The sequence below is a fragment of the Ranitomeya imitator genome, chromosome 2 (genome assembly GCF_032444005.1).
Source record: "Ranitomeya imitator isolate aRanImi1 chromosome 2, aRanImi1.pri, whole genome shotgun sequence".
In the NCBI taxonomy this organism is placed as follows: Eukaryota; Metazoa; Chordata; class Amphibia; order Anura; family Dendrobatidae; genus Ranitomeya; species Ranitomeya imitator.
The window spans coordinates 167,323,209-167,350,960 of record NC_091283.1 but is presented as its reverse complement, the minus strand read 5'-3'; the positions used below and the strand labels follow the sequence as shown (position 1 = coordinate 167,350,960).

Here is a 27,752-nt window from a genome sequence, read left to right as displayed (position 1 = left end):
ATATACAGAGATCAAACCCGTCACCTGCTCCTAATATAGAGATCACACCTGTCACCTGCTCCTAATATACAGAGATCACACTCGTCACCTGCTCCTAATATACAGAGATCAGACCCGTGACCTCCTCCTAATATACAGAGATCAGACCCGTCACCTCCTCCTAATATGCAGAGATCAGACCCGTCACCACCTCCTAATATACAGAGATCAGACCTGTCACCACCTCCTAATATACAGAGATCAGACCCGTCACCTCCTCCTAATATGCAGAGATCAGACCCGTCACCACCTCCTAATATACAGAGATCAGACCCGTCACCTCCTCGAAATATACAGAGATCAGACCCGTCACCTCCTCCTAATATACAGGGATTTGCTTGTCGTCACCCATATGCCCAAAACATATTACAATTCTGCTTGGGAAATAATTATTTTCCATCGATGTAACAGGAAATATTGATCTGATGGTCGGTGAGATAACATTATAACCCCCTCTGTGCACAGAGACAGAGCACACAACATAAGAAAACAACCAATATAAACTGTGTAACCAATAAGCAGAGGTGTCCTATACTCACAGAGATAGTCCAGAAATCTCTGTGCTGAGTATCAGTGTCTTTATAGATGTGGGTTATAGCTACATCACTGGAAAGACATAATCCCACCACTTGGGGGAAGTCTGCTACACAATGTTTTGTTATTGAGATCACCATGTACATGTATGGAATGAGCTCCCCCTAAAGGTGACTGCAGACAGCCATAATCTTATCATGTATCTCTGTATACAGGGAGCTCCCCCTAGTGGTGACTGCAGACGAAATCTTATCATGTATTTCTGTATACAGGGAGCTCCCCCTAGTGGTGGCTGCAAACATGATCGTATCATGTATCTCTGTATACAGGGAGCTCCCCCTAGTGGTGGCTGCAAACAGGATCTTATCATGTATCTCTGTATACAGGGAGCTCCCCCTAGTGGTGGCTGCAGACAGAATCTTATCATGTATCTCTGTATACAGGGAGCTCCCCCTAGTGGTGGCTGCAGACAGAATCTTATCATGTATCTCTGTATACAGGGAGCTCCCCCTAGTGGTGGCTGCAGACAGAATCTTATCATGTATCTGTATACAGGGAGCTCCCCCTAGTGGTGGCTGCAGACAGGATCTTATCATGTACCTCTGTATACAGGGAGCTCCCCCTAGTGGTGACTGCAGAAAGACAGAATTTCATTGGTGGTACGATTCTCACTTGCTAACGTGACATTTATGAACTAGGGACATAAGTAGAAGGCATAGGGGCTTTATAGCAAACATTTTTATGGGTTCCCATGACGAGATAGTCCCAGGATCCCCACTGAACAGTAACCAGAACGACCACATTCCTTCGTACCATGGCTCGCTCTCTGGTGACTGGTAATAACTGGATCTAAGAGTAGATAAGTTTTCCTATAACCTTACCTATAAATTTATTCCTGTCAGGTGGCGTAGCACCTGTGGATCAATGGGACGATGTTGTTTGGTCACAACTGTGACTCCTATAGTTACGCCTGCCGTGAGATATGATTCTTAGTATGCAGTTTGTCAGGATACCCTGCAGTGCTGCCCCCTGGTGGATAAACAGTAAAGGAGCTATGACAAGTGCCAATATACACAGGAGTCAGAGCAGTTTTATTGAGATGAGGGTACAAGCATGGGGCACGGTATGAATCTCTACCAGTCTGCTCCCGGCGTTACTCCCACTGAGAATTAGTGGAGCTGCAGATTCTTCATTCAGGACGGGAAGCAGAGGGAACAGCACTCCAGGCAGATGTCCAGGCAGTCTGATGAGCGGCAGCCCTCGTCCAGGACGGCACAACCAGGCTCACAAGGCCACAACCGGGCACACATTAGTCCACTGGGGCAAAATGATCCACACAGGGCACCATCACTGCAGAGCCCGCAGCTTAAACACCCGAGGACTGCAGAGCAGAGAATGGAGACCTCGCAAAACAGGACAGCCAGGAGACAGCGGGCACACCGGTCTACAGGGAGAGAGACAGTAGTCAGGAGAAAGACAGCGGGCACACCGGTCTACAGGAAGAGAGACAGTGGTCAGGAGGGAGACAGTGGGCACACATGTCTACAGGAAGAGAGACAGTAGTCAGGAGGGAGGCAGCGGGCACACCTGTCTACAGGGAGAGAGACAGTAGTCAGGAGGGAGGCAGCGGGCACACCTGTCTACAGGGAGACAGTAGTCAGGAGGGAGGCAGCGGGCACACCTGTCTACAGGGAGAGAGACAGTAGTCAGGAGAAAGACAGCGGGCACACCGGTCTACAGGGAGAGAGACAGTAGTCAGGAGGGAGACAGCGGGCACACCTGTCTACAGGGAGAGAGACAGTAGTCAGGAGAAAGACAGCGGGCACACCGGTCTACAGGGAGAGAGACAGTAGTCAGGAGGGAGACAGCGGGCACACCTGTCTACAGGGAGAGAGACAGTGGTCAGGAGGGAGACAGCGGGCACACCTGTCTACAGGGAACGAGACAGTGGTCAGGAGAAAGACAGGGGGCACACCTGTCTCCAGGGAGAGAGACAGTGGTCAGGAGAAAGACAGGGGGCACACCTGTCTACAGGGAGAGAGACAGTGGTCAGGAGAAAGACAGCGGGCACACCTGTCTACAGGGAGAGAGACAGTGGTCACGAGGGAGACAGCGGGCACACCGGTCTACAGGGAGAGAGACAGTGGTCAGGAGAAAGACTGCGGGCACACCTGTCTACGGGGAGAGAGACAGTGGTCAGGAGGGAGGCAGCGGGCACACCTGTCTACAGGGAGAGAGACAGTAGTCAGGAGGGAGACAGCGGGCACACCTGTCTACAGGGAGAGAGACAGTGGTCAGGAGGGAGACAGCGGGCACACCTGTTGTGAATTCTGCTTTTGGTCTCCCTCCGGTGGTTATAGGAGGTAATGCAGTTGTCCCTGAGTTGCAGTCCTGGTCAGGTGTATCTGCTGATTGCAGCTCTGACTGGGGTATTTAGGTGTGCAGGATTCATTAGTCCTTGCCAGTTGTCCATGGTTCTGGGAGGTTTTGGATCTTTGTCTGGTTCCTCCTGCCTTGCTGCCATTTCAGCAAAGATAAGTGTCTGGTTTTTGTTTCTGTGGCACACATGCTGTGTGCTTAATAATTCTGTGCTATTCATTTGTTTTCTCTTGTCCAGCTTAGATTCTGTCAGTGTTTTCTCAGTCTTGCTGGATTCTCTGGAGTTGCAGATATACGCTCCACATCTTTAGTTAGATGGTGGAGTTTTTTGGTATTTTCTGCTGTGGATATTTTTGGAAGGGTTTTAATACTGACCGCTTAGTATCCTGTCCTATCCTTTCCTATTTTAGCAAGAGTGGCCTCTTTTTCTTAATCCGGTTTCCTGCCTGCGTGTGTCTTTTCCTCTACTACTCACAGTCAATATTTGTGGGGGGCTGCCTAACCTTTGGGGTTCTGCTCTGAGGCAAGGTAGAATTCCTATTTCCATCTATAGGGGTATTTAGTCCTCCGGCTGTGTCGAGGTGTCTAGGATTTGTTAGGCACACCCCACGGCTACTTCTAGTTGCGGAGTTAAGTTCAGGATTTGCGGTCAGTATAGTTTCCACCAACTCCAGAGAAAGTTCCATGCGGCTCCAAGGTCACCGGATCATAACAGTACAACTGGCCAATAATGAGTTAAATGCATCTCAGAAGAAGGGAAGAAGGTGTTGAGCCATTTTTTTTTCTGCAGTCTGCTTTGTCTTCTCTTCCCTCTTTTTCTCTGGGTGGCTGAGGAGTCTTGTGCTAGCATGGATATTCAGGAATTAGCTTCTCGTGTGGACCAGCTTGCTGCTAGGGTACAGGGTATTTCTGATTATATTGTTCAGACTCCTGTTTTAGAGCCGAAGATTCCTACTCCTGATTTGTTTTTTGGTGACAGGTCCAAATTTTTGAGTTTTAAAAACAACTGTAAAATGTTTTTTGCTCCGAGACCTCGATCCTCCGGTGATTCCATTCAGCAGGTTAAAATCGTCATCTCCCTGCTGCGTGGCGATCCACAGGATTGGGCATCTTCCCTGGAATCTGGGAATCCGGCTTTGCTTAAAGCAGACTCCTTTTTTCAGACTTTGGGATTATTATATGATGAACCTAATTCTGTGGATCAAGCGGAGAAGACCATGTTGGCCCTGTCTCAGGGTCAAGAGGTGGCAGAATTGTATTGTCCGAAATTTAGAAAATGGTCTGTGTTGACTAAATGGAGTGATGATGCTTTGGCGGCAATTTTCAGAAAGGGTCTTTCTGAATCTGTTAAAGATGTTATGGTGGGGTTTCCCACGCCTTTCGTTCTGAGTGATTCTATGTGTCTGGCCATTCAGATTGACCGGCACTTGCGGGAGCGCAGAACTGTGCGCGCTGTGCCGTTGTTCTCAGAGCAAATTCCTGAGCCAATGCAGTGTGATAGGATTCTGTCTAGAATGGAACGACAAGGTTTCAGACGTCAGAATAGGTTGTGTTATTATTGTGGCAACGCTTCTCATGTCATTTCTGTCTGCCCTAAGTGGACAAAGAGGATCGCCAGTTCATTTACCATCAGTACTGTACAACCTAAATTTCTGTTATCTGTGTCCTTGATCTGCTCATTGTCATCATTTTCGGTCATGGCGTTTGTGGGTTCAGGCGCCGCCTTGAACTTAATGAACTTTGAGTTTGCCAAGTGTTGTGGTTTTCCCTTGCAGCCTTTGCAGAACCCTATTCCTTTAAGGGGCATTGATGCTACACCTTTGGCTAAAAATAAGCCCCAGTTTTGGACACAGGTGACTATGCGCATGGCGCCAGCCCATCAGGAAGATTGTCGATTTCTGGTGTTGCATAATTTGCATGATGCTATCGTGCTGGGTTTTCCGTGGTTACAGGTACATAATCCTGTGTTGGACTGGAAGTCTATGTCTGTGACTAGTTGTGGTTGTCAGGGGATTCATAATGATGTTCCTTTGATGTTAATCTCCTCTTCTTCCTCTTCTGAAATACCTAAGTTTTTGTCTGATTTTCAGGATGTATTCGATGAGCCCAAGTCCAGTTCCCTTCCACCGCACAGGGACTGTGATTGTGCTATTGACTTGATTCCAGGCTGTAAGTTTCCTAAGGGCCGACTTTTCAACCTGTCTGTGCCTGAACATACCGCCATGCGGAATTATATTAAGGAGTCTTTGGCGAAAGGGCATTATTCGGCAATCTTCTTCACCGTTGGGAGCGGGATTTTTTTTTGTTGCTAAGAAGGATGGCTCCTTGAGACCCTGTATTGATTATCGCCTCTTGAATAAGATCACGGTCAAGTTTCAATACCCTTTACCTTTGCTTTCTGATTTGATTGCTAGGATTAAGGGGGCTAGTTGGTTTACTAAGATTGACCTTAGGGGGGCATATAATCTTGTTCGTATTAAGCAGGGTGATGAATGGAAAACTGCGTTTAATACGCCCGAAGGTCATTTTGAATACCTTGTGATGCCATTCGGGCTCACTAATGCTCCATCTGTTTTTCAGTCCTTCATGCATGATATCTTCCGGACTTATCTTGATAAATTCTTGATTGTATATTTGGACGATATTTTGATTTTTTCCGATGATTGGGAGTCTCATGTGCAACAGGTCAGGATGGTATTTCAGATCCTTCGTGACAATGCTTTGTTTGTGAAGGGGTCTAAGTGTCTCTTTGGGGTGCAGAAGGTTTCTTTTTTGGGCTTCATTTTTTCTCCCTCATCTATGGAGATGGATCCGGTTAAGGTTCAGGCCATTCATGATTGGATTCAACCCACATCCGTGAAGAGCCTTCAGAAATTTTTGGGTTTTGCAAATTTTTATCGCCGTTTCATTGCTAACTTCTCTAGCGTGGTTAAACCCTTGACCGAGTTGACGAAGAAAGGCGCTGATGTGGCGAATTGGTCCTCTGCGGCTGTCTCTGCCTTTCAGAAGCTTAAACGCCGATTTACTTCCGCTCCGGTGTTGCGCCAACCGGATGTTTCTCTTCCGTTTCAGGTTGAGATTGACGCTTCTGAGATTGGGGCAGGGGCCGTTTTGTCTCAGAGGGATTCTGTTGGTTCCTTGATGAAACCGTGTGCTTTCTTTTCCCGTAAGTTTTCGCCTGCTGAACGCAATTATGATGTCGGCAATCGGGAGTTGTTGGCTATGAAGTGGGCGTTTGAGGAATGGCGACATTGGCTTGAGGGAGCTAAGCACCGTATTGTGGTCTTGACCGATCATAAGAATCTGATTTACCTCGAGTCTGCCAAACGGCTGAATCCTAGACAGGCTCGATGGTCCTTGTTTTTTTCCCGTTTTGATTTTGTAGTTTCGTATCTTCCGGGTTCTAAGACTATTAAGGCTGATGCCCTCTCTAGGAGTTTTTTGCCTGATTCTCCTGAGGTTCTTGAACCGGTCGGCATTCTGAAAGAAGGGGTGGTCCTTTCTGCCATTTCCCCTGATTTACGACGGGTTCTTCAGGAATTTCAGGCTGACAGACCTGACCGCTGTCCAGTGGGGAAACTGTTTGTTCCTGACAGATGGACTAGTAGAGTGATTTCTGAGGTTCACTGTTCTGTGTTGGCTGGTCATCCTGGTATTTTTGGTACCAGAGATTTGGTTGGTAGGTCCTTTTGGTGGCCTTCTTTGTCACGTGATGTGCGTTCTTTTGTGCAGTCCTGTGGGACTTGTGCGCGGGCCAAGCCTTGTTGTTCCCGTGCTAGTGGGTTGCTTTTGCCATTGCCAGTCCCTGAGAGGCCCTGGACGCATATTTCTATGGATTTTATTTCTGATCTTCCGGTTTCCCAGAAGATGTCTGTTATCTGGGTTGTTTGTGACCGGTTCTCTAAGATGGTTCATTTGGTGCCTTTGCCTAAATTGCCTTCCTCTTCAGATTTGGTTCCGTTGTTTTTTCAGCATGTGGTTCGTCTGCATGGTATTCCGGAGAATATTGTGTCCGACAGAGGTTCCCAGTTTGTTTCTAGGTTTTGGCGGGCCTTTTGTGCTAGGCTGGGCATTGATTTGTATTTTTCTTCTGCATTTCATCCTCAGACAAATGGCCAGACCGAGCGAACTAATCAGACTTTGGAGACTTATTTGAGATGCTTTGTGTCTGCTGATCAGGATGATTGGGTGGCCTTCTTGCCATTGGCCGAGTTTGCCCTTAATAATCGGGCTAGTTCGGCTACTTTGGTTTTGCCTTTCTTTTGTAATTTTGGTTTTCATCCTCGTTTTTCTTCTGGGCAGGTTGAGCCTTCTGACTGTCCTTGTGTGGATTCTGTGGTTGACAGGTTGCAGCAGATTTGGGCTCATGTGGTGGACAATTTGGTGTTGTCTCAGGAGGAGGCTCAACGTTTTGCTAACCGTCGTCGGTGTGTTGGTGCCCGGCTTCGGGTTAGGGATCTGGTCTGGTTGTCTTCCCGTCATGTTCCTATGAAGGTTTCTTCCCCTAAGTTTAAGCCTCGGTTTATTGGTCCTTATAGGATTTCTGAGATTATTAATCCGGTGTCTTTTCGATTGGCGCTTCCGGCCTCTTTTGCTATCCATAATGTCTTCCATAGATCTTTATTGCGGAAATATGTGGAGCCCGCTGTTCCCTCTGTTGATCCTCCGGCCCCTGTGTTGGTTGATGGAAAGTTAGAGTATGTGGTTGAGAAGATTTTGGATTCTCGTTTTTCGAGGCGGAGGCTTCAGTACCTTGTCAAATGGAAGGGTTATGGCCAGGAGGATAATTCTTGGGTTTTTGCCTCTGATGTCCATGCTGCTGATTTGGTCCGTGCCTTTCATCTGGCTAATCCTGATCGGCCTGGGGGCTCTGGTGAGGGTTCGGTGACCCCTCCTCAAGGGGGGTACTGTTGTGAATTCTGCTTTTGGGCTCCCTCCGGTGGTTGTAGGTGTTAATGCAGTTGTCCCTGAGTTGCAGTCCTGGTCAGGTGTATCTGCTGATTGCAGCTCTGACTGGGGTATTTAGGTGTGCAGGATTCATTAGTCCTTGCCAGTTGTCCATGGTTCTGGGAGGTTTTGGATCTTTGTCTGGTTCCTCCTGCCTTGCTGCCATTTCAGCAAAGATAAGTGTCTGTTTTTTGTTTCTGTGGCACACGTGCTGTGTGCTTAATAATTCTGTGCTATTCATTTGTTTTCTCTTGTCCAGCTTAGATTCTGTCAGTGTTTTCTCAGTCTTGCTGGATTCTCTGGAGTTGCAGATATACGCTCCACATCTTTAGTTAGATGGTGGAGTTTTTTGGTATTTTCTGCTGTGGATATTTTTGGAAGGGTTTTAATACTGACCGCTTAGTATCCGGTCCTATCCTTTCCTATTTTAGCTAGAGTGGCCTCTTTTGCTAAATCCTGTTTCCTGCCTGCGTGTGTCTTTTCCTCTACTACTCACAGTCAATATTTGTGGGGGGCTGCCTATCCTTTGGGGTTCTGCTCTGAGGCAAGGTAGAATTCCTATTTCCATCTATAGGGGTATTTAGTCCTCCGGCTGTGTCGAGGTGTCTAGGATTTGTTAGGTACACCCCACGGCTACTTCTAGTTGCAGAGTTAAGTTCAGGATTTGCGGTCAGTATAGTTTCCACCAACTCCAGAGAAAGTTCCATGCGGCTCCAAGGTCACCGTATCATAACACACACCTGTCTACAGGGAGAGAGACAGTGGTCAGAAGAAAGACAGCGGGCACACCTGTCTACAGGGAGAGACAGTGGTCAGGAGGGAAACAGCGGGCACACCTGTCTACAGGAAGAGAGACAGTGGTCAGGAGGGAGACAGCGGGCACACCTGTCTACAGGGAGAGAGACAGTGGTCAGGAGGGAGACAGCGGGCACACCTGTCTACAGGAAGAGAGACAGTGGTCAGGAGGGAGACAGCGGGCACACCTGTCTACAGGGAGAGAGACAGTAGGCACACCTGTCTACAGGGAGAGAGACAGTGGTCAGGAGGGAGACAGCGGGCACACCTGTCTACAGGGAGAGAGACAATGGTCAGGAGGGAGACAGTGGGTACACCTGTCTACAGGGAGAGAGACAGTAGTCAGGAGGGAGACAGCGGGCACACCTGTCTACAGGGAGAGAGACAGTGGTCAGGAGAAAGACAGCGGGCACACCTGTCTACAGGGAGAGAGACAGTGGTCAGGAGGCAGACAGCGGGCACACCTGTCTACGGGGAGAGAGACAGTGGTCAGGAGGGAGGCAGGGGGCACACCTGTCTACAGGGAGAGAGATAGTGGTCAGGAGGGAGACAGCGGGCACACCTGTCTACAGGAAGAGAGACAGTGGTCAGGAGGGAGGCAGCGGGCACACCTGTCTACAGGGAGAGAGACAGTAGTCAGGAGGGAGGCAGCGGGCACACCTGTCTACAGGGAGAGAGACAGTAGTCAGGAGGGAGACAGCGGGCACACCTGTCTACAGGGAGAGAGACAGTGGTCAGGAGGGAGACAGCGGGCACACCTGTCTACAGGGAGAGAGACAGTAGTCAGGAGGGAGACAGCGGGCACACCTGTCTACAGGGAGAGAGACAGTAGTCAGGAGAAAGACAGCGGGCACACCTGTCTACAGGGAGAGAGACAGTGGTCAGGAGGGAGGCAGCGGGGACACCTGTCTACAGGGAGAGAGACAGTAGTCAGGAGGGAGACAGCGGGCACACCTGTCTACAGGGAGAGAGACAGTGGTCAGGAGGGAGGCAGCGGGGACACCTGTCTACAGGGAGAGAGACAGTGGTCAGGAGGGAGACAGCAGGCACACCTGTCTACAGGAAGAGAGACAGTGGTCAGGAGGGAGACAGCGGCAACACCTGTCTAAGGGAGAGAGACAGTGGTCAGGAGGGAGACAGCGGGCACACCCGTCTACAAAAAGAGACAGTGGTCAGGAGGGAGACAGCGGGCACACCTGTCTACAGGAAGAGAGACAGTGGTCAGGAGGGAGGCAGCGGGGACACCTGTCTACAGGGAGAGAGACAGAGGTCAGGAGGGAGACAGTGGGCACACCTGTCTACAGGGAGAGAGACCGTGGTCAGGAGGGAGACAGCGGGCACACCTGTCTACAGGGAGAGAGACCATGGGCACACCTGTCTACAGGGAGAGAGGCAATGGTCAGGAGGGAGACAGCGGGCACACCTGTCTACAGGGAGAGAGACAGTAGTCAGGAGGGAGACAGCGGGCACACCTGTCTACAGGGAGAGAGTCAGTGGTCAGGAGGGAGACAGCGGGCACACCTGTGTACAGGGAGAGAATCAGTGGTCAGGAAGGAGACAGTGGGCACACCTGTTTACAGGGAGAGAGACAGTGGTCAGGAGGGAGACAGCGGGCACACCTGTCTACAGGGAGAGAGACAGTGGGCACACCTGTCTACAGAGAGAGAGAGTGGTCAGGAGGGAGACAGCGGGCACACTAGTATACAGGGAGAGACAGTGGTCAGGAGGATGACAGCGGGCACACCTGTCTACAGGGAGAGAGACAGTAGTCAGAAGGGAGACAGCGGGCACACCAGTATACAGGGAGAGAGACAGTGGTTAGGAGGGAGACAGCGGGCACACCGGTCTACAGGGAGAGAGACAGTGGTCAGGAGGGAGACAGCGGGCACACCTGTCTACAGGGAGAGAGACAGTGGTCAGGAAAGAGACAGCGGGCACACCTGTCTACAGAGAGAGAGAGACAGCATGCACACCTGTCTACAGAGAGAGAGACAGAGGTCAGGAGGGAGACAGCGGGCACACCTGTCTACAGGGAGAGAGACAGTGGTCAGGAAAGAGACAGCGGGCACACCTGTCTACAGGGAGAGAGACAGTGGTCAGGAGGGAGGCAGCGGGGACACCTGTCTACAGGGAGAGAGACAGTAGTCAGGAGGGAGACAGCGGGTACACCTGTCTACAGGGAGAGAGACAGTGGTCAGGAGGGAGACAGCAGGCACACCTGTCTACAGGAAGAGAGACAGTGGTCAGGAGGGAGACAGCGGCCACACCTGTCTAAGGGAGAGAGACAGTGGTCAGGAGGGAGACAGCGGGCACACCTGTCTACAGGAAGAGAGACAGTGGTCAGGAGGGAGGCAGCGGGGACACCTGTCTACAGGGAGAGAGACAGAGGTCAGGAGGGAGACAGTGGGCACACCTGTCTACAGGGAGAGAGACCGTGGTCAGGAGGGAGACAGCGGGCACACCTGTCTACAGGGAGAGAGACAATGGGCACACCTGCCTACAGGGAGAGAGGCAATGGTCAGGAGGGAGACAGCGGGCACACCTGTCTACAGGAAGAGAGACAGTGGTCAGGAGGGAGACAGCGGGCACACCTGTCTACAGGGAGAGAGACAGTGGGCACACCTGTCTACAGGGAGAGAGACAGTAGTCAGGAGGGAGACAGCGGGCACACCTGTCTACAGGGAGAGAGTCAGTGGTCAGGAGGGAGACAGCGGGCACACCTGTGTACAGGGAGAGAGTCAGTGGTCAGGAGGGAGACAGCGGGCTCACCTGTGTACAGGGAGAGAGACAGTGGTCAGGAGGGAGACAGCGGGCTCACCTGTGTACAGGGAGAGAGACAGTGGTCAGGAAGGAGACAGTGGGCACACCTGTCTACAGGGAGAGAGACAGTGGTCAGGAGGGAGACAGCGGGCACACCTGTCTACAGGGAGAGAGACAGTGGGCACACCTGTCTACAGAGAGAGAGACAGTGGTCAGGAGGGAGACAGCGGGCACACTAGTATACAGGGAGAGACAGTGGTCAGGAGGATGACAGCGGGCACACTAGTATACAGGGAGAGAGACAGTAGTCAGAAGGGAGACAGCGGGCACACCAGTATACAGGGAGAGAGACAGTGGTTAGGAGGGAGACAGCGGGCACACCGGTCTGCAGGGAGAGAGACAGTGGTCAGGAAAGAGACAGCGGGCACACCTGTCTACAGAGAGAGAGAGACAGCATGCACACCTGTCTACAGAGAGAGAGACAGAGGTCAGGAGGGAGACAGCGGGCATACCTGTCTACAGGGAGAGAGACAGTGGTCAGGAAAGAGACAGCGGGCACACCTGTCTACAGAGAGAGAGAGACAGCATGCACACCTGTCTACAGAGAGAGAGACAGAGGTCAAAAGGGAGATAGCGGGCACAATTGTCTACATGGTTATTAGGCAGGGGAGAGCAGGTACAGTGGCATGTAAAAGTTTAGGCACCCCTAGTCAAAATTACTGTTATAGTGAACAGTTACACAAACTAAAAGCTAAAGTTACAGATGAGACATTTCCTTTTTAATTTAGGCAAAAAAATGTAATTTTTAAAATTACAAAAAGGGAAAATGGGCTTATGCTAAAGTTTGGGCATCCTGCATGGTTAGTACCGAGTAGCACCTCCATTTGCAAGAATCGCAGCTTGTAAATCATTTTTGTAGTCAGAAAAGAGTCTTTCAATTCTTGTTTGGGGGATTTTCATCCATTCTTCCTTGGGAAACTCTTCCAGTTCTGTGAGATTCCTGGGTCGTCTTGCATCCTCTGCTATTTTGAGGTCTAGTTACAGATTTTCAATGATGTTCAGATCAGGGGACTGTGAGGGTCATTGTAGAACCTTCATCCTGCACCTTTTGAGGTCGTCAATTGTGGATTTTGACGTGTGTTTAGGATCATTATCCATTTGTAGAAGCCATCCTCTTTTCAACTTCAGCTTTTTTTACAAATGGTGTTATATTTGCATGAAGAATGTGTTGAAATTTAATTAGACCCATTTTTCCCTTTACCCATGAACTGTTCCCCGTGCCATTAGCTGCAACACAACCCCAAAGCTTGATTGATCCACCCACATGCTTAATGTTTGGTGAGATGTTCTTTTCCTAAATTTTTGTGCTCTTTTTTCTCCACACAAACCTTTGATCATTGTGGCTAAAGAGTTATATTCTACCCTCATCGGTCCACAGGACTTGTTTCCAAAATGCATCAGGCTTGTTTGGATGCTCTCTTGCATGCTTCTGACACTGAATTTTATGATGTGGGCGCAGGAGAGGTTTTCTTCTGATGCCTCTTCCATAAAGACCATATATGTACAGGTGTCTCTCTACAGTAGAACAATGTACCACACCTCCAGACTCTGCTAAATCTTTCTGAAGGTATTTTGCAGTCAAGCAGAGGTTCTGATTTGCCTTTCTAATGTTGTTTGATCTTCCAGATCTTATCTTGACCTCCACTGTTAGGGTACCGTCACACTATACGATTTACCTACGATCACGACCAGCGATATGACCTGGCCGTGATCGTAGGTAAATCGTAGTGTGGTCGCTGGGGAGCTGTCACACAGACAGCTCTCCAGCGACCAACGATGCCGAGGTCCCCGGGTAACCAGGGTAAACATCGGGTTACTAAGCGCAGGACCGCGCTTAGTAACCCGATGTTTACCCTGGTTACCAGCGTAAAAAAAAAAAAACAGCACATACTTACATTCTGGTGTCCGTCAGGTCCCTTGCCGTCTCTGCTTCCCGCACTCAGTGACTGCCGGCCGTAAAGTGAAAGTGAAAGCACACGTCACCGCCGTGCTCTGCTTTCACTTTACGGCCGGCAGTCACAGTGCGGGAAGCAGACGGCAAGGGACCTGACGGACACCAGAATGTAAGTATGTGCTGTTTGTTTTTTTTTAGTTTTACGCTTGTAACCAGGGTAAACATCGGGTTACTAAGCGCGGCCCTGCGCTTAGTTACCCGATGTTTACCCTGGTTACAAGCGAACGCATCGCTAGATCGCATCGCTAGATCGGTGTCACACACACCGATCTAGCGATGACAGCGGGAGATCCAGCGACGAAAGAAAGTTCCATACGATCTGCTACGACGTACGATTCTCAGCAGGATCCCTGATCGCTGCTGCGTGTCAGACACAGCGATATCGTAACGATATCGCTGGAACGTCACGAATCGTACCGTCGTAGCGATCGAAATGGCAGTGTGTGACGGTACCCTTACTGGTAACTGCCATTTCTTAATTACATTTTGAACTGAGGAAAGGACAACTTGAAAACACTTTGCTATCTTCTATAGCCTTCTCCTGCTTTGTGAGCCTCCACCATTTTCATGTTCACAGTACTAGGCAGCTGCTTAGAAGAACCCATGGCTGCTGTTTTTTGGCACAAGGTTAGTGGAGGCTGGGTTTTATAAAGCTGGGAAATTTGCATCACATGGCCTTTCCTTCAATAATAGTGAACAATCCATAACCATAACAGGTTAATTAAGGTCTGAAATCTTGGTCAAAGTTATCAGAGCACACAAATCTCCAAGGGTGCCCAAACGTTTGCATCAGCCCATTTTCCTTTTTGTAATTTTGAAAATGTAAAAAATGACAATATATGTTTTTTTCCAAAGATACAAAGGAAATGTGTCATCTTTAACTTTAGGCCTTTTAGAGATCATGTCATCTTCAGCTTGCTTAACCGTTCACAATAATAGTCATTTTGACCAGGGGTGCCCAAACTTTTACGTCATTGTATAGCAACAGACGGTCTGTATGTGCTGAGTATGAGGATCCTGGTAGATAGAACACCTCATATTTCAGCTACCTGGATGCCTGTGGAGTGGCCTTAATAGACGTGGCCAGGCATCTTATTTCTATAGCTCTTGGGCTGGGTTGCAGTACCAGACACGGCCACATGTTCGGCGCTGTGCGGGACACTATAATGACAGCAGTCAGGAGACAATGACCTGGGTTAGTCAGTGGTAGCACAGCGCGGAGATCTCCATGGCCAGCTCCAGACACTCGGCCGTATGCCGACACACATCCAGAAACTCGCAGCAGGTGTTAGTGCAGCAGCAGGAGGGGCAGCAGCAGAGGTCATACAGGTCCGGGAGACAGCTATGAGAGCAGAGACAGCGCACACCTGAGCTACAGGTGCTCGGGATGAGGACCACACAGTCTGAGAAATGGCAGAAGAGGCATGCAAGGAGTAGAGAGGCCGTGAGGTCCGACACTGTGTGAGGAAAGGACAAAAATCGGTGAGACATCCTTCAGGCTGAGGCCCAAACATGATTCAGTCTGCCATTAATTCAACCAGATCAATATTCGTACACTGCCACAATTATAGGAATACTCTCTGCCTCGCACTGTATATGGGCACTGCGTAGCACAATTATGGGAGCACGCTCTGACTGACACAGATTATCGGGACACTACAGGCGGCACTGTGTGGGCACTACATGGCCGACACTGCATGAAGAAGCTCTCTCTAATTAACTATATGTATAAGGACACTTCATGAAGAGCACTCTATATAGAGACTATGCCTGGCACAGCTTAGAGGGGCTCTCCACCCCTGACACCGTTTAGAGGGACTCTCCATCCCTGACACCGTTTAGAGGGACTCTCCATCCCTGACACCGTTTAGAGGGACTCTCCATCCCTGACACCGTTTAGAGGGACTCTCCACCCCTGACACCGTTTAGAGGGACTCTCCATCCCTGACACCGTTTAGAGGGACTCTCCACCCCTGACACCGTTTAGAGGGACTCTCCATCCCTGACACCGTTTAGAGGGACTCTCCATCCCTGACACCGTTTAGAGGGGCTCTCCACCCCTGACACCGTTTAGAGGGACTCTCCATCCCTGACACCGTTTAGAGGGACTCTCCACCCCTGACACCGTTTAGAGGGACTCTCCACCCCTGACACCCTTTAGAGGGGCTCTCCACCCCTGAAACCGTTTAGAGGGACTCTCCATCCCTGACACAGTTTAGAGGGACTCTCCATCCCTGACACAGTTTAGAGGGACTCTCCATCCCTGACACCGTTTAGAGGGACTTTCCATCCCTGACACCGTTTAGAGGGACTCTCCATCCCTGACACAGTTTAGAGGGACTCTCCATCCCTGACACCATTTAGAGGGACTCTCCACCCCTGACACAGTTTAGAGGGACTCTCCATCCCTGACACCGTTTAGAGGGACTCTCCACCCCTGACACCGTTTAGAGGGACTCTCCACCCCTGACACCGTTTAGAGGGACACTCCATCCCTGACACCGTTTAGAGGGACTCTCCACCCCTGACACCGTTTAGAGGGGCTCTCCATCCCTGACACCGTTTAGAGGGACTCTCCACCCCTGACACCGTTTAGAGGGACTCTCCACCAATGACATCGTTTAGAGGGACCCTCCACCAATGACATCGTTTAGAGGGACTCTCCACCTCTGATATCGTTTAGAGGGACTCTCCACCCCTGACATCGTTTAGAGGGACTCTCCACCCCTGACACCGTTTAGAGGGACTCTCCATCCCTGACACCGTTTAGAGGGGCTCTCCATCCCTGACACAGCTTAGAGGGACTCTCCACCCCTGACACCGTTTAGAGGGACTCTCCATTCCTGACATCGTTTAGAGGGACTCTCCACCCCTGACACCGTTTAGAGGGGCTCTCCATCCCTGACACAGTTTAGAGGGACTCTCCACCCCTGACAGTTTAGAGGGACTCTCCACCCCTGACACCGTTTAGAGGGACTCTCCACCCCTAACATTGTTAAGAGGGACTCTCCACCCCTGACTCTGTTTAGAGGGGCTCTCCATCCCTGACACAGTTTAGAGGGACTCTCCACCCCTGACACCGTTAAGGGGACTCTCCACCCCTGACACAGTTTAGAGGGGCTCTCCACTCCTGACACCGTTTAGAGGGACTCTCCACCCCTGACACCGTTTAGAGGGATTCTCCACCCCTGACACCGTTTAGAGGGACTCTCCACCCCTGACACAGTCTAGAGGGACTCTCCACCCCTGACACAGTCTAGAGGGACTCTCCACCCCTGACATCATTTAGAGGGACTCTCCACCCCTGACATCGTTTAGAGGGACTCTCCATCCCTGACACCGTTTAAAGGGACTCTCTGATGTGAATTCTGTTGTCGGGCTCCCTCCTGTGGTCATGAATGGTACTTCGGTTGGTTCTGTCCATGGACTTCCTCTGGTGGGTGTTTCTGAGTTTCCTTCCACAGGTGACGAGGTTAATTCGTTAGCAGGCTGCTCTATTTAACTCCACTTAGATCTTTGCTCCATGCCACCTGGCAATGTTCCAGTATTGGTCTAGTTCACTCCTGGATCGTTCTTGTGACCTGTCTTCCCAGCAGAAGCTAAGTTCCAGCTTGTATTTCTTGGGTTTGCTTTTTTTCTGTCCAGCTTGCTATTTTTATTGTTGTCTTGCTTGCTGGAAGCTCTGGGACGCAGAGGGAGCGCCTCCGCACCGTGAGTCAGTGCGGAGGGTCTTTTTGCGCCCTCTGCGTGGTCTTTTTGTAGGTTTTTGTGCTGACCGCAAAGTAACCTTTCTTATCCTCGGTCTGTTCAGTAAGTCGGGCCTCACTTTGCTAAATCTATTTCATCTCTGTATTTGTATTTTCATCTTTACTCACAGTCATTATATGTGGGGGGCTGCCTTTTCCTTTGGGGAATTTCTCTGAGGCAAGGTAGGCTTTATTTTTCTATCTTCAGGGCTAGCTAGTTCCTTAGGCTGTGCCGAGTTGCATAGGGAGCGTTAGGCGCAATCCACGGCTATTTCTAGTGTGTTTGATAGGATTAGGGATTGCGGTCAGCAGAGATCCCACGTCTCAGAGCTCGTCCTTTATTATCAGTAACTATCAGGTCTTTCCGTGTGCTCTTTACCACCAGGTCCATTATTGTCCTAACCACCAGGTCCATTATTGTCCTGACCACCAGGTCATAACAACTCTCCACCCCTGACACAGTTTAGAGGGGTTCTCCATCCCTGACACAGTTTAGAGGCACTCTCCTCCCCTGACATCGTTTAGGGACTCTCCACGCCAGACACCGTTTAGATGGACTCTCCACCCCTGACACCGTTTAGAGAGAGTCTCCATCCTTGACACCGTTTAGAGGGACTCTCCACCCCTGACACCGTTTAGAGGGACTCTCCATCCCTGACACAGTTTAGAGGGACTCTCCACCCCTGACACAGTTTAGAGGGGTTCTCCATCCCTGACACCGTTTAGAGGGACTCTCCATCCTTGACACCTTTTAGAGGGACTCTCCACCCCTGACACCGTTTAGAGGGACTCTCCATCCCTGACACAGTTTAGAGGGACTCTCCACCCCTGACATCGTTTAGAGGGACTCTCCACCCCTGACACCGTTTAGAGGGGCTCTCCATCCCTGACACAGTTTAGAGGGACTCTCCACCCCTGACACCGTTTAGAGGGGCTCTCCATCCCTGACACAGCTTAGAGAGACTCTCCATCCCTGACACAGTCTAGAGGGACTCTCCACCCCTGACATCGTTTAGAGGGACTCTCCATCCCTGACACAGTCTAGAGGGACTCTCCACCCCTGACATCGTTTAGAGGGACTCTCCACCCCTGACACAGTTTAGAGGGGCTCTCCATCCCTGACACAGTTTAGAGGGACTCTCCTCCCCTGACATCGTTTAGGGACTCTCCACGCCAGACACCGTTTAGATGGACTCTCCACCCCTGACACCGTTTAGAGGGACTCTCCATCCCTGACACCGTTTAGAGGGGCTCTCCACCCCTGACACTGTTTAGAGGGACTCTGTACCCTTGACACTCTTTAGAGGGACTCTATACCCTTGACACTCTTTAGAGGGTCTCTGTACCCTTGACACTCTTTAGAGGGACTCTCCACGCCTGACACTGTTTAGAGGGACTTATGAATAGCATTGTTTATATGGATTCTTTATGGCTGGCACTATATATAGTGACTTCTCATGGCTGACACTTTAAGGAATTCCATGGCTGACACTTATAGAGGCTCTCTATGGCTGGCACTGTTTGTAGCAGTTCCACAGGGTACCTCTGTGGTTCGCACTGTTTATAGGAACTGCTTATAGCGGACACTTATTTGGGGATTCTCTCTGATGGCGATTAACACCCAATGCTGTAATATGAATTCATTGATGAGTAAATGTAGGTGGAGCATTACTGCATATTATATTATATAATAATGGAAAATGCAGCTGCAATTTTTTTTTTTTTTTACATGTAATTCACTTGTTTATGCATCTGGCCCCAAAACAGAATAATCTTATTACATGTGGAATCTGCAGGGAAATAATTTCTACCAATGAATAAACTAAATATAAAGCAACTAAGGGATTTCTGTAATTTCTGAGCTGCCTGGGGTTCACGTATGGGTGCTTCTCTTTGGTCAGGGCAGCTGTTTATGCCTGATAATGCACCATCCCCGATCCTCTGAAGCTGGTGTCTTCATCACTGGCAGTGTATACAGTTTATTGCTGACATGTAACAAGATCCAATTAATTTATCATTTTTCTTCGGACAGATCTCATAAACCTGACACTGCTGTCAGTGCCGCATTAAAGAAAATGTGCAGTAAGTTTGCTGTGCTATGGCGGCCGCCACCATTAGATACACAACTGCAATCAAAATGATGGAAATTAGGTTCATTAGCAAAATGTGCAAACTTTCTGCTATTTCTAAAAAAAAAAACAACCCAAAAACAATGAAACAAGAACAAAACCAATATAATGAGTGGTTTCTCCATATTCAACACAAAATGCCACTTTTACTGACTACAGTGAAGCATGGTGGTGGCTCGGTAGTGTCTACAGTGAAGCATGATGGTGGCTCAGTAGTGTCTACAGTGAAGCATGGTGGTGGCTCAGTAGTGTCTACAGAGAAGCATGGTGGTGGCTCAGTATTGTCTACAGTGAAGCATGGTGGTGGTTCAGTAATGTCTACAGTGAAGCAAAGCATGGTGGTGGGTCAGTAATGTCTACAGTGAAGCATGGTGGTGGCTCAGTAGTGTCTACAGAGAAGCATGGTGGTGGCTCAGTATTGTCTACAGTGAAGCATGGTGGTGGCTCAGTAATGTCTACAGTGAAGCATGGTGGTGGCTCAGTAATGTCTACAGTGAAGCATGGTGGTGGCTCAGTAATGTCTACAGTGAAGCATGGTGGTGAATCAATAATGTCTACAGTGAAGCATGGTGGTGGCTCAGTAATGTCTACAGTGAAACATAATGGTAGCTGGGTGATACCTACAGTAAAGCATGGCGGAGTGCTTTGTGGTGACTAAAGTGAAGCATGGTGGTAGCTTGATTATGTCTACAGTGAAGCATGGTGGTGGCTCAGTGATGTTCTGGGGTTGCTTTGCCTCCTCCTGGCATTGGAAACCTGTGGCGTATGGAGGGCAAGATGAATTTAATGTATTATGGAAATTGTCAGTCCTTCTTCAAGGAAACTGTAGTTTTGATATCATTGGACCTCCCAGTAGGACACTGATCTCAGCACCTCACAGTACACCAAGGTTTGGTTTAAGAATAAGGGTACCGTCACACAGCGGCACTTTGATCGCTAGGACGGCACGATCCGTGACGTTCCAGCGATATCGTTACGATCTCGCTGTGTCTGACGCGCTACTGCGATCAGGGACCCCGTTGAGAATCGTACGTCGTAGCAGATCGTCTGAAACTTTCTTTCGTTGCTGGATCTCCCGCTGACATCGCTGAATCGGCGTGTGTGACGCCGATCCAGCGATGTCTTCACTGGTAAACAGGGTAAACACCTGGTTACCAGCGTAAACGTTAAAAAAACAAACACTACATACTTACCTTCAGCTGTCTGTCCCCGGCGCTCTGCTTCTCTGCACTCCTCCTGCATCCTGTGTCAGCGCCGGCCAGCCGGAAAGCAGAGCGGTGACGTTACCGTTCTGCTTTACGGCTGACCGGCGCTGACAGTGCAGAGGAAAGCACAGCGCCGGAGGACAGACACAGAATGTAAGTATGTAATGTTTGTTTTTTTTACGTTTACGCTGGTAACCAGGGTAAACATCGGGTTACTAAGCGCGGCCCTGCGCTTAGTAACCCGATGTTTACCCTGGTTACCCGGGGACTTCGGGATCGTTGGTCGCTGGAGAGCTGTCTGTGTGACAGCTCTCCAGCGACCAAACAGCGACGCTGCAGCGATCGACATCGTTGTCGTATCGCTGCAGCGTCGTTTCAGTGTGACGGTACCCTAAGTCCAGGAAGATTCTTGAGCGGCCGTCACAGTTGCTTGGCCTGAACCCCATAGAAAATGTTTGGTAGGATGTGAAGCAGGCAGCTACAACAATCCCAAGATTATTAGTGACCTTGAGGCCATTCTTCATGAGGAATGAGATAAGATTCATCAAGAACTCTGCCAGAAGATGGTATCTGGCTGTGTATCACATCTACAGCAGGTTATGACAGCCAGAGGAGATCTGCTATATACTAAAGTGTTGGTCATGAAAGCGTGAATAATGCTGAGACTGTGGAGTCTGTAAAAGTGGCATTTTGTGGTGAATTTGGAGAAACCACTTGTTATATTAGTTGCTCAGCTTTTCACATTGCAATAAACCAGTGAAACAAGAACAAACGGCAGAAAGTTTGCCCATTTTACTAATGAACCTGATTTGCATTGGGCAGGTGGGATTTTGATGCCAACTACAGTACATAGGTCAGTCGTCACTTCATGTAGTCATCGGTGTCACAAGAAAATCACAAGAAAGTGTTCTGTGCATAAAACTCCGCCCTGTGAGACAGAACTGGTGACACTAGTGGTTACAGAAGTGTGAATTTTACTGCATCTGCTGTTTGTTTTACCTATTTCCATGTGCTCAGCGGATCCCAAGACTCACCATCCCCTGCAGCCTCCTCTATGTGGCTGGCGGAGAGCACGGGTCCCTGCACGCTGCTCATTTTGCCGCTTCTCCGGGAGGATTTCTGCTTCTTGCCGGTGACATCTGCACTTCTGAAAACCTGCTGGTGAGGTGGCTGCGTCACTGCCTGGAGGTCTCCTAGGAAAAGTAATGGACAGTGGGATAAGACTGGACAAAGCAAATGTGTTCTAGGATCTCTGCTTACTGTCAGTGAATCCAAACAGCGAAAACCTGATTAGCCCTACGGGTCTATTCAGACCTAGCGGTTGTAAGGGATGTATTATATCTGTACTATGAGGGGCTCAGAGATTCATCATACACCGCTGATCACCTAGCACAGCACCGTGGTCATCAATCACTTCCCCAAAATGGATTTTTGCAGATTTTTTTGCAGTAGGAAGACACTCCGATGTTCTCACTAATGTTTCAGCACTGCTGGAGGCCAAGTCACTCATCCTGTAATACCTGAGAAAATAAGGAAATTCAAGTCACTATACACACACGGCCCATTCCCTCTGGTCAGCGTGCACACGGCCCATCCCCTCCGGTCACTACACATATGGCCCAGCCCCTCCAGTCACTACACATATGGCCCAGCCCCTCCAGTCACTACACATATGGCCCAGCCCCTCCAGTCACTACACATATGGCACAGCCCCTCCAGTCACTACACATATGGCACAGCCCCTCCAGTCACTACACATATGGCACAGCCCCTCCAGTCACTACACACATACAAGGCCAGGTCTGGCCCCCTCCGGTCACTACACACATGGCCCATTCCTCTTCGATCACTACACACATGGCCTGGGCCCCTCTGGTCACTACGCACATGGCATGTCCCCCTCCGGTCACTACACACACGGCATGTCCCCCTCCGGTCACTACACACACATGGCCAGGCCCCCTCCGGTCACGACACACACGGCCCATCCCTCTTCGATCACTACACACACACGGCCTGGGCCCCTCCGGTCACTATGCACGCGGCCTGTCCCCCTCTGGTCACTACATATGCAGCCTGTCCACCTCTGGTCACTACGTACGCGGCCTGTCCCCTTCTGGTCACTACACACACACACACGACCAGACCCCTTCCGGTCACTACGCACACATGGCCAGGTCTCCTCCGGTCACAACACACACACGGCCTGGGCCCCTCCGGTCACTATGCACGCGGCCTGTCCCCCTCTGATCACTATGTATGCGGTCCGTCCCCCTCTGGTCACTACGCACACAGCCTGTCCCCCTCTGGTCACTACACACACACACGGCCAGGCCCCTTCCGGTCACTACACACACATGGTCAGGCCCGGCCCCCCTCTGGTCACCACACACACACATCGCCCATCCCCCTTCGATCACCACACACACACACACACACACACACAGCCCCCTCCAGTCACTACGCATGCGGCCTGTCCCCCTCTGGTCACTACACACACACACACACACACGGCCTGTCCTCTATGGTCACTATACGTTGTGGTACAATCATTCATTGTGTCACCTGATGGTCATTTTGTCTGCTGTGCAGTGTAGTCAGTATACTCACCCCTGCAGGTTTTATCAGTGATATGGATGGCTCCAGGCTCATTACTCCCGTGCTCACTGTGTTCGTCTTCACACCCTTTCTACTTCTCTCACATCATTAAATTGTGGATGGTGTTAAAAAGCTTTTGCTGGCGTCACCGTATCCTGAGCTGAGGAGGAGGGAGAGATGTACAGAGATGAGAGGGATAGCGAGGATGGAAAAGAAAACATCACACAACACAACAGGAAGCACCCCGCAATCCAGAGCCCTAGAACGGTCACAGGATGGATATTACATTTGTAGAAGAAAATCTCTTATAATGAAAATTTTTATTTGTTTACAAATTCCCCCAAAAAATAACGATATTGCATTTTTGTCACCAACTTTTTTCATAGTACATTATTAAGGTTAAATGAAAAGTGTAATTCGAAATCAAATCTCCTCTAGGAAAGAAAATGCTCATACATTTGCGTGGCAACCATTTTTAAATTCCAGGAAAAGTCACAGTTTTTGCCACGAAAGCGGGCGACATGTGACAGGTTCGTCTCCCTCCTTGCATAAAAATTAACAAATTGCGCACACAAAAAAATGTTGCATTGGCTTGCGACATATCGGGCAGTCCTAGACCGTCCCAATTTTTGTCTTAGGAGCCACTGCTGAAGACCTTTTGCGTTGAAAAGTTGTATTAAAAAAAAGGATTAAGACAAAAATAAAGATCGTTGAACCACGTTGTACATTTCTGAAGAATTTGGCGCAAAAATGGTGAAAGAATCCCACAAGCCAACAAATAATGAATCAGGCCCGGCGAGCACATACATTATGGAGTCTCTGGGAAGCCCCAAGATCTCCTTGATTACTGCTGTGTAAGGGGATGAATGATGGAAATCTGCGGCTGAGAGCCAGCAGAGGAATGCGGAGATGAATTATTCACGCCAGGCCTTCAATCACTGTTTGCGGCTGATCCCGAGAGGAGGATATACCGCACTTATGTACCATGTTGAGATGCGGAGAGTGCTCGGTCTCACAGGAAGCTCGAGAAGAGGGGCAGGTGGGAATAGTCACCAAAAATGGTGCATAGTCCAAGAAAATGACTCCGGCAACCCCAGACAGAAATTCAAGCTTGGTGGTGTCCTCTCATGTCTCCATAAAACTACTCATAAAGTAGAAGGAGTGATCTACCTATGGGGGCACTCAAACTATTTAAAGGGCAACAACGCCACTATTTATAAATACACGGACGCTATTAATAAGGTCACTCTGGCACAATTTATACAGCACACTGGTACTATTAACACGAATCTAAACAGTTCTCGAATGAAGGGTAATGAGGGGCATATAGGGGGCTAACAATGGCCCCCCATCGCTGCCATCTTGGTCTCGTATTTGGCACAGTCTCCTCAGTAGTGTTAGTATTTATTGGACAGGTAGGGTTGGGTAAAAAGATTTGCAGGACCCTGGTCCAGCAGCCGCACCTATAGTCCAAGGCTGCCGGATCAGAGCCCTGTGAACCTTCTACTTGCCGGCATCCAGACTACTTTTGATTAGTAAACCCTGTCCAGTGCCATTGTTGCAATATGACGCACACATGACATGGCGCCGGGCCTGGCAATGAGGAGGAGGTCTGCTGGCTATGGACTATCAAAGTGGCAGCTGGACTGGGGTCCTGTGAATCATTTTGCTCAACTCTACTGACAGGCATAATACACTGCAATCCAGAAGTATCTCTGTGTATTATGAGTGATCAAGAACGTTCATGTCCACTAATGGGACTAAAAAGAAAAGGATTTAATGTACAAAAAAACAACAACATTGATTAAAAAATAAATAATTAGTACAACCACATTCTAAGGCTACTTTCACACTAGCGTTAACTGCAATCCGTCACAATGCGTCGTTTTGCAGAAAAAACGCATCCTGCAAAAGTGCTTGCAGGATGCGTTTTTTCCCCATAGACTTGCATTGACGACGCATTGCGACGGATTGCCACACGTCACATCCGTCGTGCGACGGATGCGTCGTGCTTTGGCGGACCGTCGGGAGCAAAAAAACGCTACATGTCACGTTTTTTGCTCCTGACGGACCGCTTTTTCCGACCGCACATGCGCGGCCGGAACTCCGCCCCCACCTCCCCGCACCTCACAATGGGGCATGCGGATGCGCCGGAGAAATGCATCCGCTGCCCCGTTGTGCAGTGCGTTAAACGCTAGCGTCGGAATCTCTGCCCGACGCATTGCGACGGGGAGATTCCGACGCTAGTGTGAAAGTAGCCTTACCCCCTTGGCCGTAAAAGTGTCTCATTAGTTAAAAATAAAAAAACGTTACCTTGGAGACCAACCACTGCTGCTAAACAGCAGAGCATGTGCAGTGCGTACCAGCTTTTTTTTCTATTGAACTTGTAAGCCCTTGTTTTGAAGCTGACCAGGATGGCTGGAGTTTGGTTACTGCGTATTGTTGGCCAGCTTGAGCGCAGCGTTTACAATAGACCACTGCTGCTGTCTGTCTCCTAGGCAAAGAGCTGTAACCAGAAGTGTTCATATCTAGTGATGAGAGAGCATGCTTGTATAAGGTGTTATCTCAGCATGCTCGGGTGTTAATGAGTGTCTTCGGTGTGACTGAATAATATGCTTGAGTCATTGCGGCTGTTAACAGCTGCAACACATGCGGGGATTGGCTGTTTGTTAGCTGTTGAACAGCTATGAGAGATGCAGCCGCGGGGACTTTTTATTTTTCGATCATGCCCAAGTCACTTGGTTAGCACCCGAGCATGCTGGGATAACACCTCATGAGAGCACGTTCACTCATCACTATGTGTATCACAAGAACAGCAGCAAATGTTAAAAAGCAGTAAATTGCAAACGTGCTTATATTCACAAGCATCATCTGACAAAATCGCATCGTGAAGAGGGAATAACCTTTTAAGTGAAGGTTTCCATAGTGATCTAGGCTCAGGGGTCTTGGGACTTGCAGCCATTGTGAAGACACTAAAATATGGTGTCTGAAATATTGTAAACTATCTCCGTATTAAGTAAAAGAAAAACCAACACGTCTCCAGCAATGGACAAATAACTACAGGACTCAAAGTACGGTGACAAGTTTTTTCCAAAACTTCAGAATCTATTGTTGGTACCAAAGAGAAAAATACCGAACAAGTTTAGTGTCACAGTGAGAGCCGCGTTACCGGGTCATTATTACCACACAGTAAGTGCAGCAGGAGGCCCACCCAGGACACACACCGGCAGGGCGGCCGACCTGGAGAGCTGCTTTACCAGGTCATTATTACCACACAGTAAGAGGCCCACCCAGGACACACCGGCAGGGCGGCCGAACCACCCAAAGAGCTGCATTACCTGGTCATTGTTACCACACAGTAAGAGGCCCACCCAGGACACACCGGCAGGGCGGCCGACCAGGAGAACTGCGTTACCTGGTCATTATTACCACACAGTAAGAGGCCCACCCAGGACACACCGGCAGGGCGGCTGACTCGGAGAGCTGCGTTACCAGGTCATTATTACCACACAGTAAGAGGCCCATCCAGGACACACCGGCAGGGCGGCCGACCCGGAGATCCGCGTTACCAGGTCATTATTACCACACAGTAAAAGGCCCACCCAGGACACACCGGCAGGGTGGCTGACCAGGAGAACTGCGTTAACTGGTCATTATTACCACACAGTAAGAGGCCCACCAAGGACACACCGGCAGGGCGGCCGACCCGGAGAGCTGCGTTACTGGGTCATTATTACCACACAGTAACAGGCCCATCCAGGACACACCAGCAGGGTAGCCGACACGGAGATCCGCGTTACCGGGTCATTATTACCACACAGTAAGAGGCCCACCCAGCACACACCGGCAGGGCGGCTGACCCGCAGAGCCACGTTACAGGGGCATTATTACCACACGGTAAGAGGCCCACCCAGGACACACCGGCAGGGCAGCCGACCTGGAGAGCCACGTTACCGGGCCATTATTACCACACAGTAAGAGGCCCACCCAGGACACACCGGCAGGGCGGCTGACCCGGAGAGCTGCGTTACCGGGTCATTATTACCACACAGTAAGAGACCCACCCAGGACACACCAGCAGGGCGGCCGACCCGGAGATCCGCGTTACCGGGTCATTATTACCACACAGTAAGAGACCCACTGGCAGGGCGGCTGACCTGGAGAGCCACGTTACAGGGGCATTATTACCACACAGTAAGAGGCCCATCCAGGACACACTGGCAGGGCGGCCGACCCGGAGAGCCACGTTACCGGGCCATTATCACCACACAGTAAGAGGCCCACCCAGGACACACCGGCAGGGCGGCCGACCTGGAGAGCTGCGTTACCGGGCCATTATCACCACACAGTAAGAGGCCCACCCAGGACACACCGGCAGGGCGGCCGACCTAGAGAGCCACGTTACCGGGCCATTATTATCACACAGTAAGAGGCCCACCCAGGACACACCGGCAGGGCGGCTGACCCGGAGAGCCACGTTACAGGGGCATTATTACCACACAGTAAGAGGTCCATCCACGACACACCGGCAGGGCAGCCGACCCTGAGATCCGTGTTTCCGGGTCATTATTACCACACAGTAAGAGGCCCATCCAGGAAACACCGG

At 50.0% G+C, this 27,752-nt stretch overlaps 1 protein-coding gene across 3 annotated transcripts; it reads right to left on the bottom strand.

Moving 5' to 3' along the window:
• Positions 1 to 1,645: 1,645 nt before the first annotated feature.
• Positions 1,646 to 23,306, bottom strand: LOC138662335 (myoD family inhibitor-like). 3 transcript variants are annotated; one of them, XM_069747834.1, is made up of 5 exons: positions 23,159 to 23,306; positions 21,935 to 22,068; positions 21,583 to 21,741; positions 14,660 to 14,925; positions 1,646 to 2,017 (listed from the first exon to the last, which is right to left on the bottom strand). In XM_069747834.1, exons 2-4 carry the CDS (start codon positions 22,056 to 22,058, stop codon positions 14,669 to 14,671), a joined length of 540 nt encoding a protein of 179 aa, XP_069603935.1. In that variant the 5' UTR covers positions 22,059 to 22,068; positions 23,159 to 23,306; the 3' UTR covers positions 1,646 to 2,017; positions 14,660 to 14,668. The 3 variants fall into 3 exon arrangements, with proteins under 3 accessions (XP_069603935.1, XP_069603937.1, XP_069603936.1); XM_069747835.1 differs by lacking the exon at positions 1,646 to 2,017 and adding an exon at positions 11,819 to 11,839 and having other exon boundaries at positions 23,159 to 23,279; XM_069747836.1 differs by lacking the exon at positions 14,660 to 14,925 and having other exon boundaries at positions 23,159 to 23,279.
• Between the last annotated feature and the right edge of the window lie 4,446 nt (positions 23,307 to 27,752).

Coding starts and splice junctions, on each gene's coding strand:
- LOC138662335 (XM_069747834.1), bottom strand. CDS start 22,058: ATGAGTGACTTGGCCTCCAGCAGTGCTGAAACATTAGTGAGAACATCG. Junction 21,742..21,934: donor TGACCACGGTGCTGTGCTAG/GTGATCAGCGGT, acceptor TACTTTTCCTAG/GAGACCTCCAGGCAGTGACG. Junction 14,926..21,582: donor AGAGGAGGCTGCAGGGGATG/GTGAGTCTTGGG, acceptor TTCCTCACACAG/TGTCGGACCTCACGGCCTCT.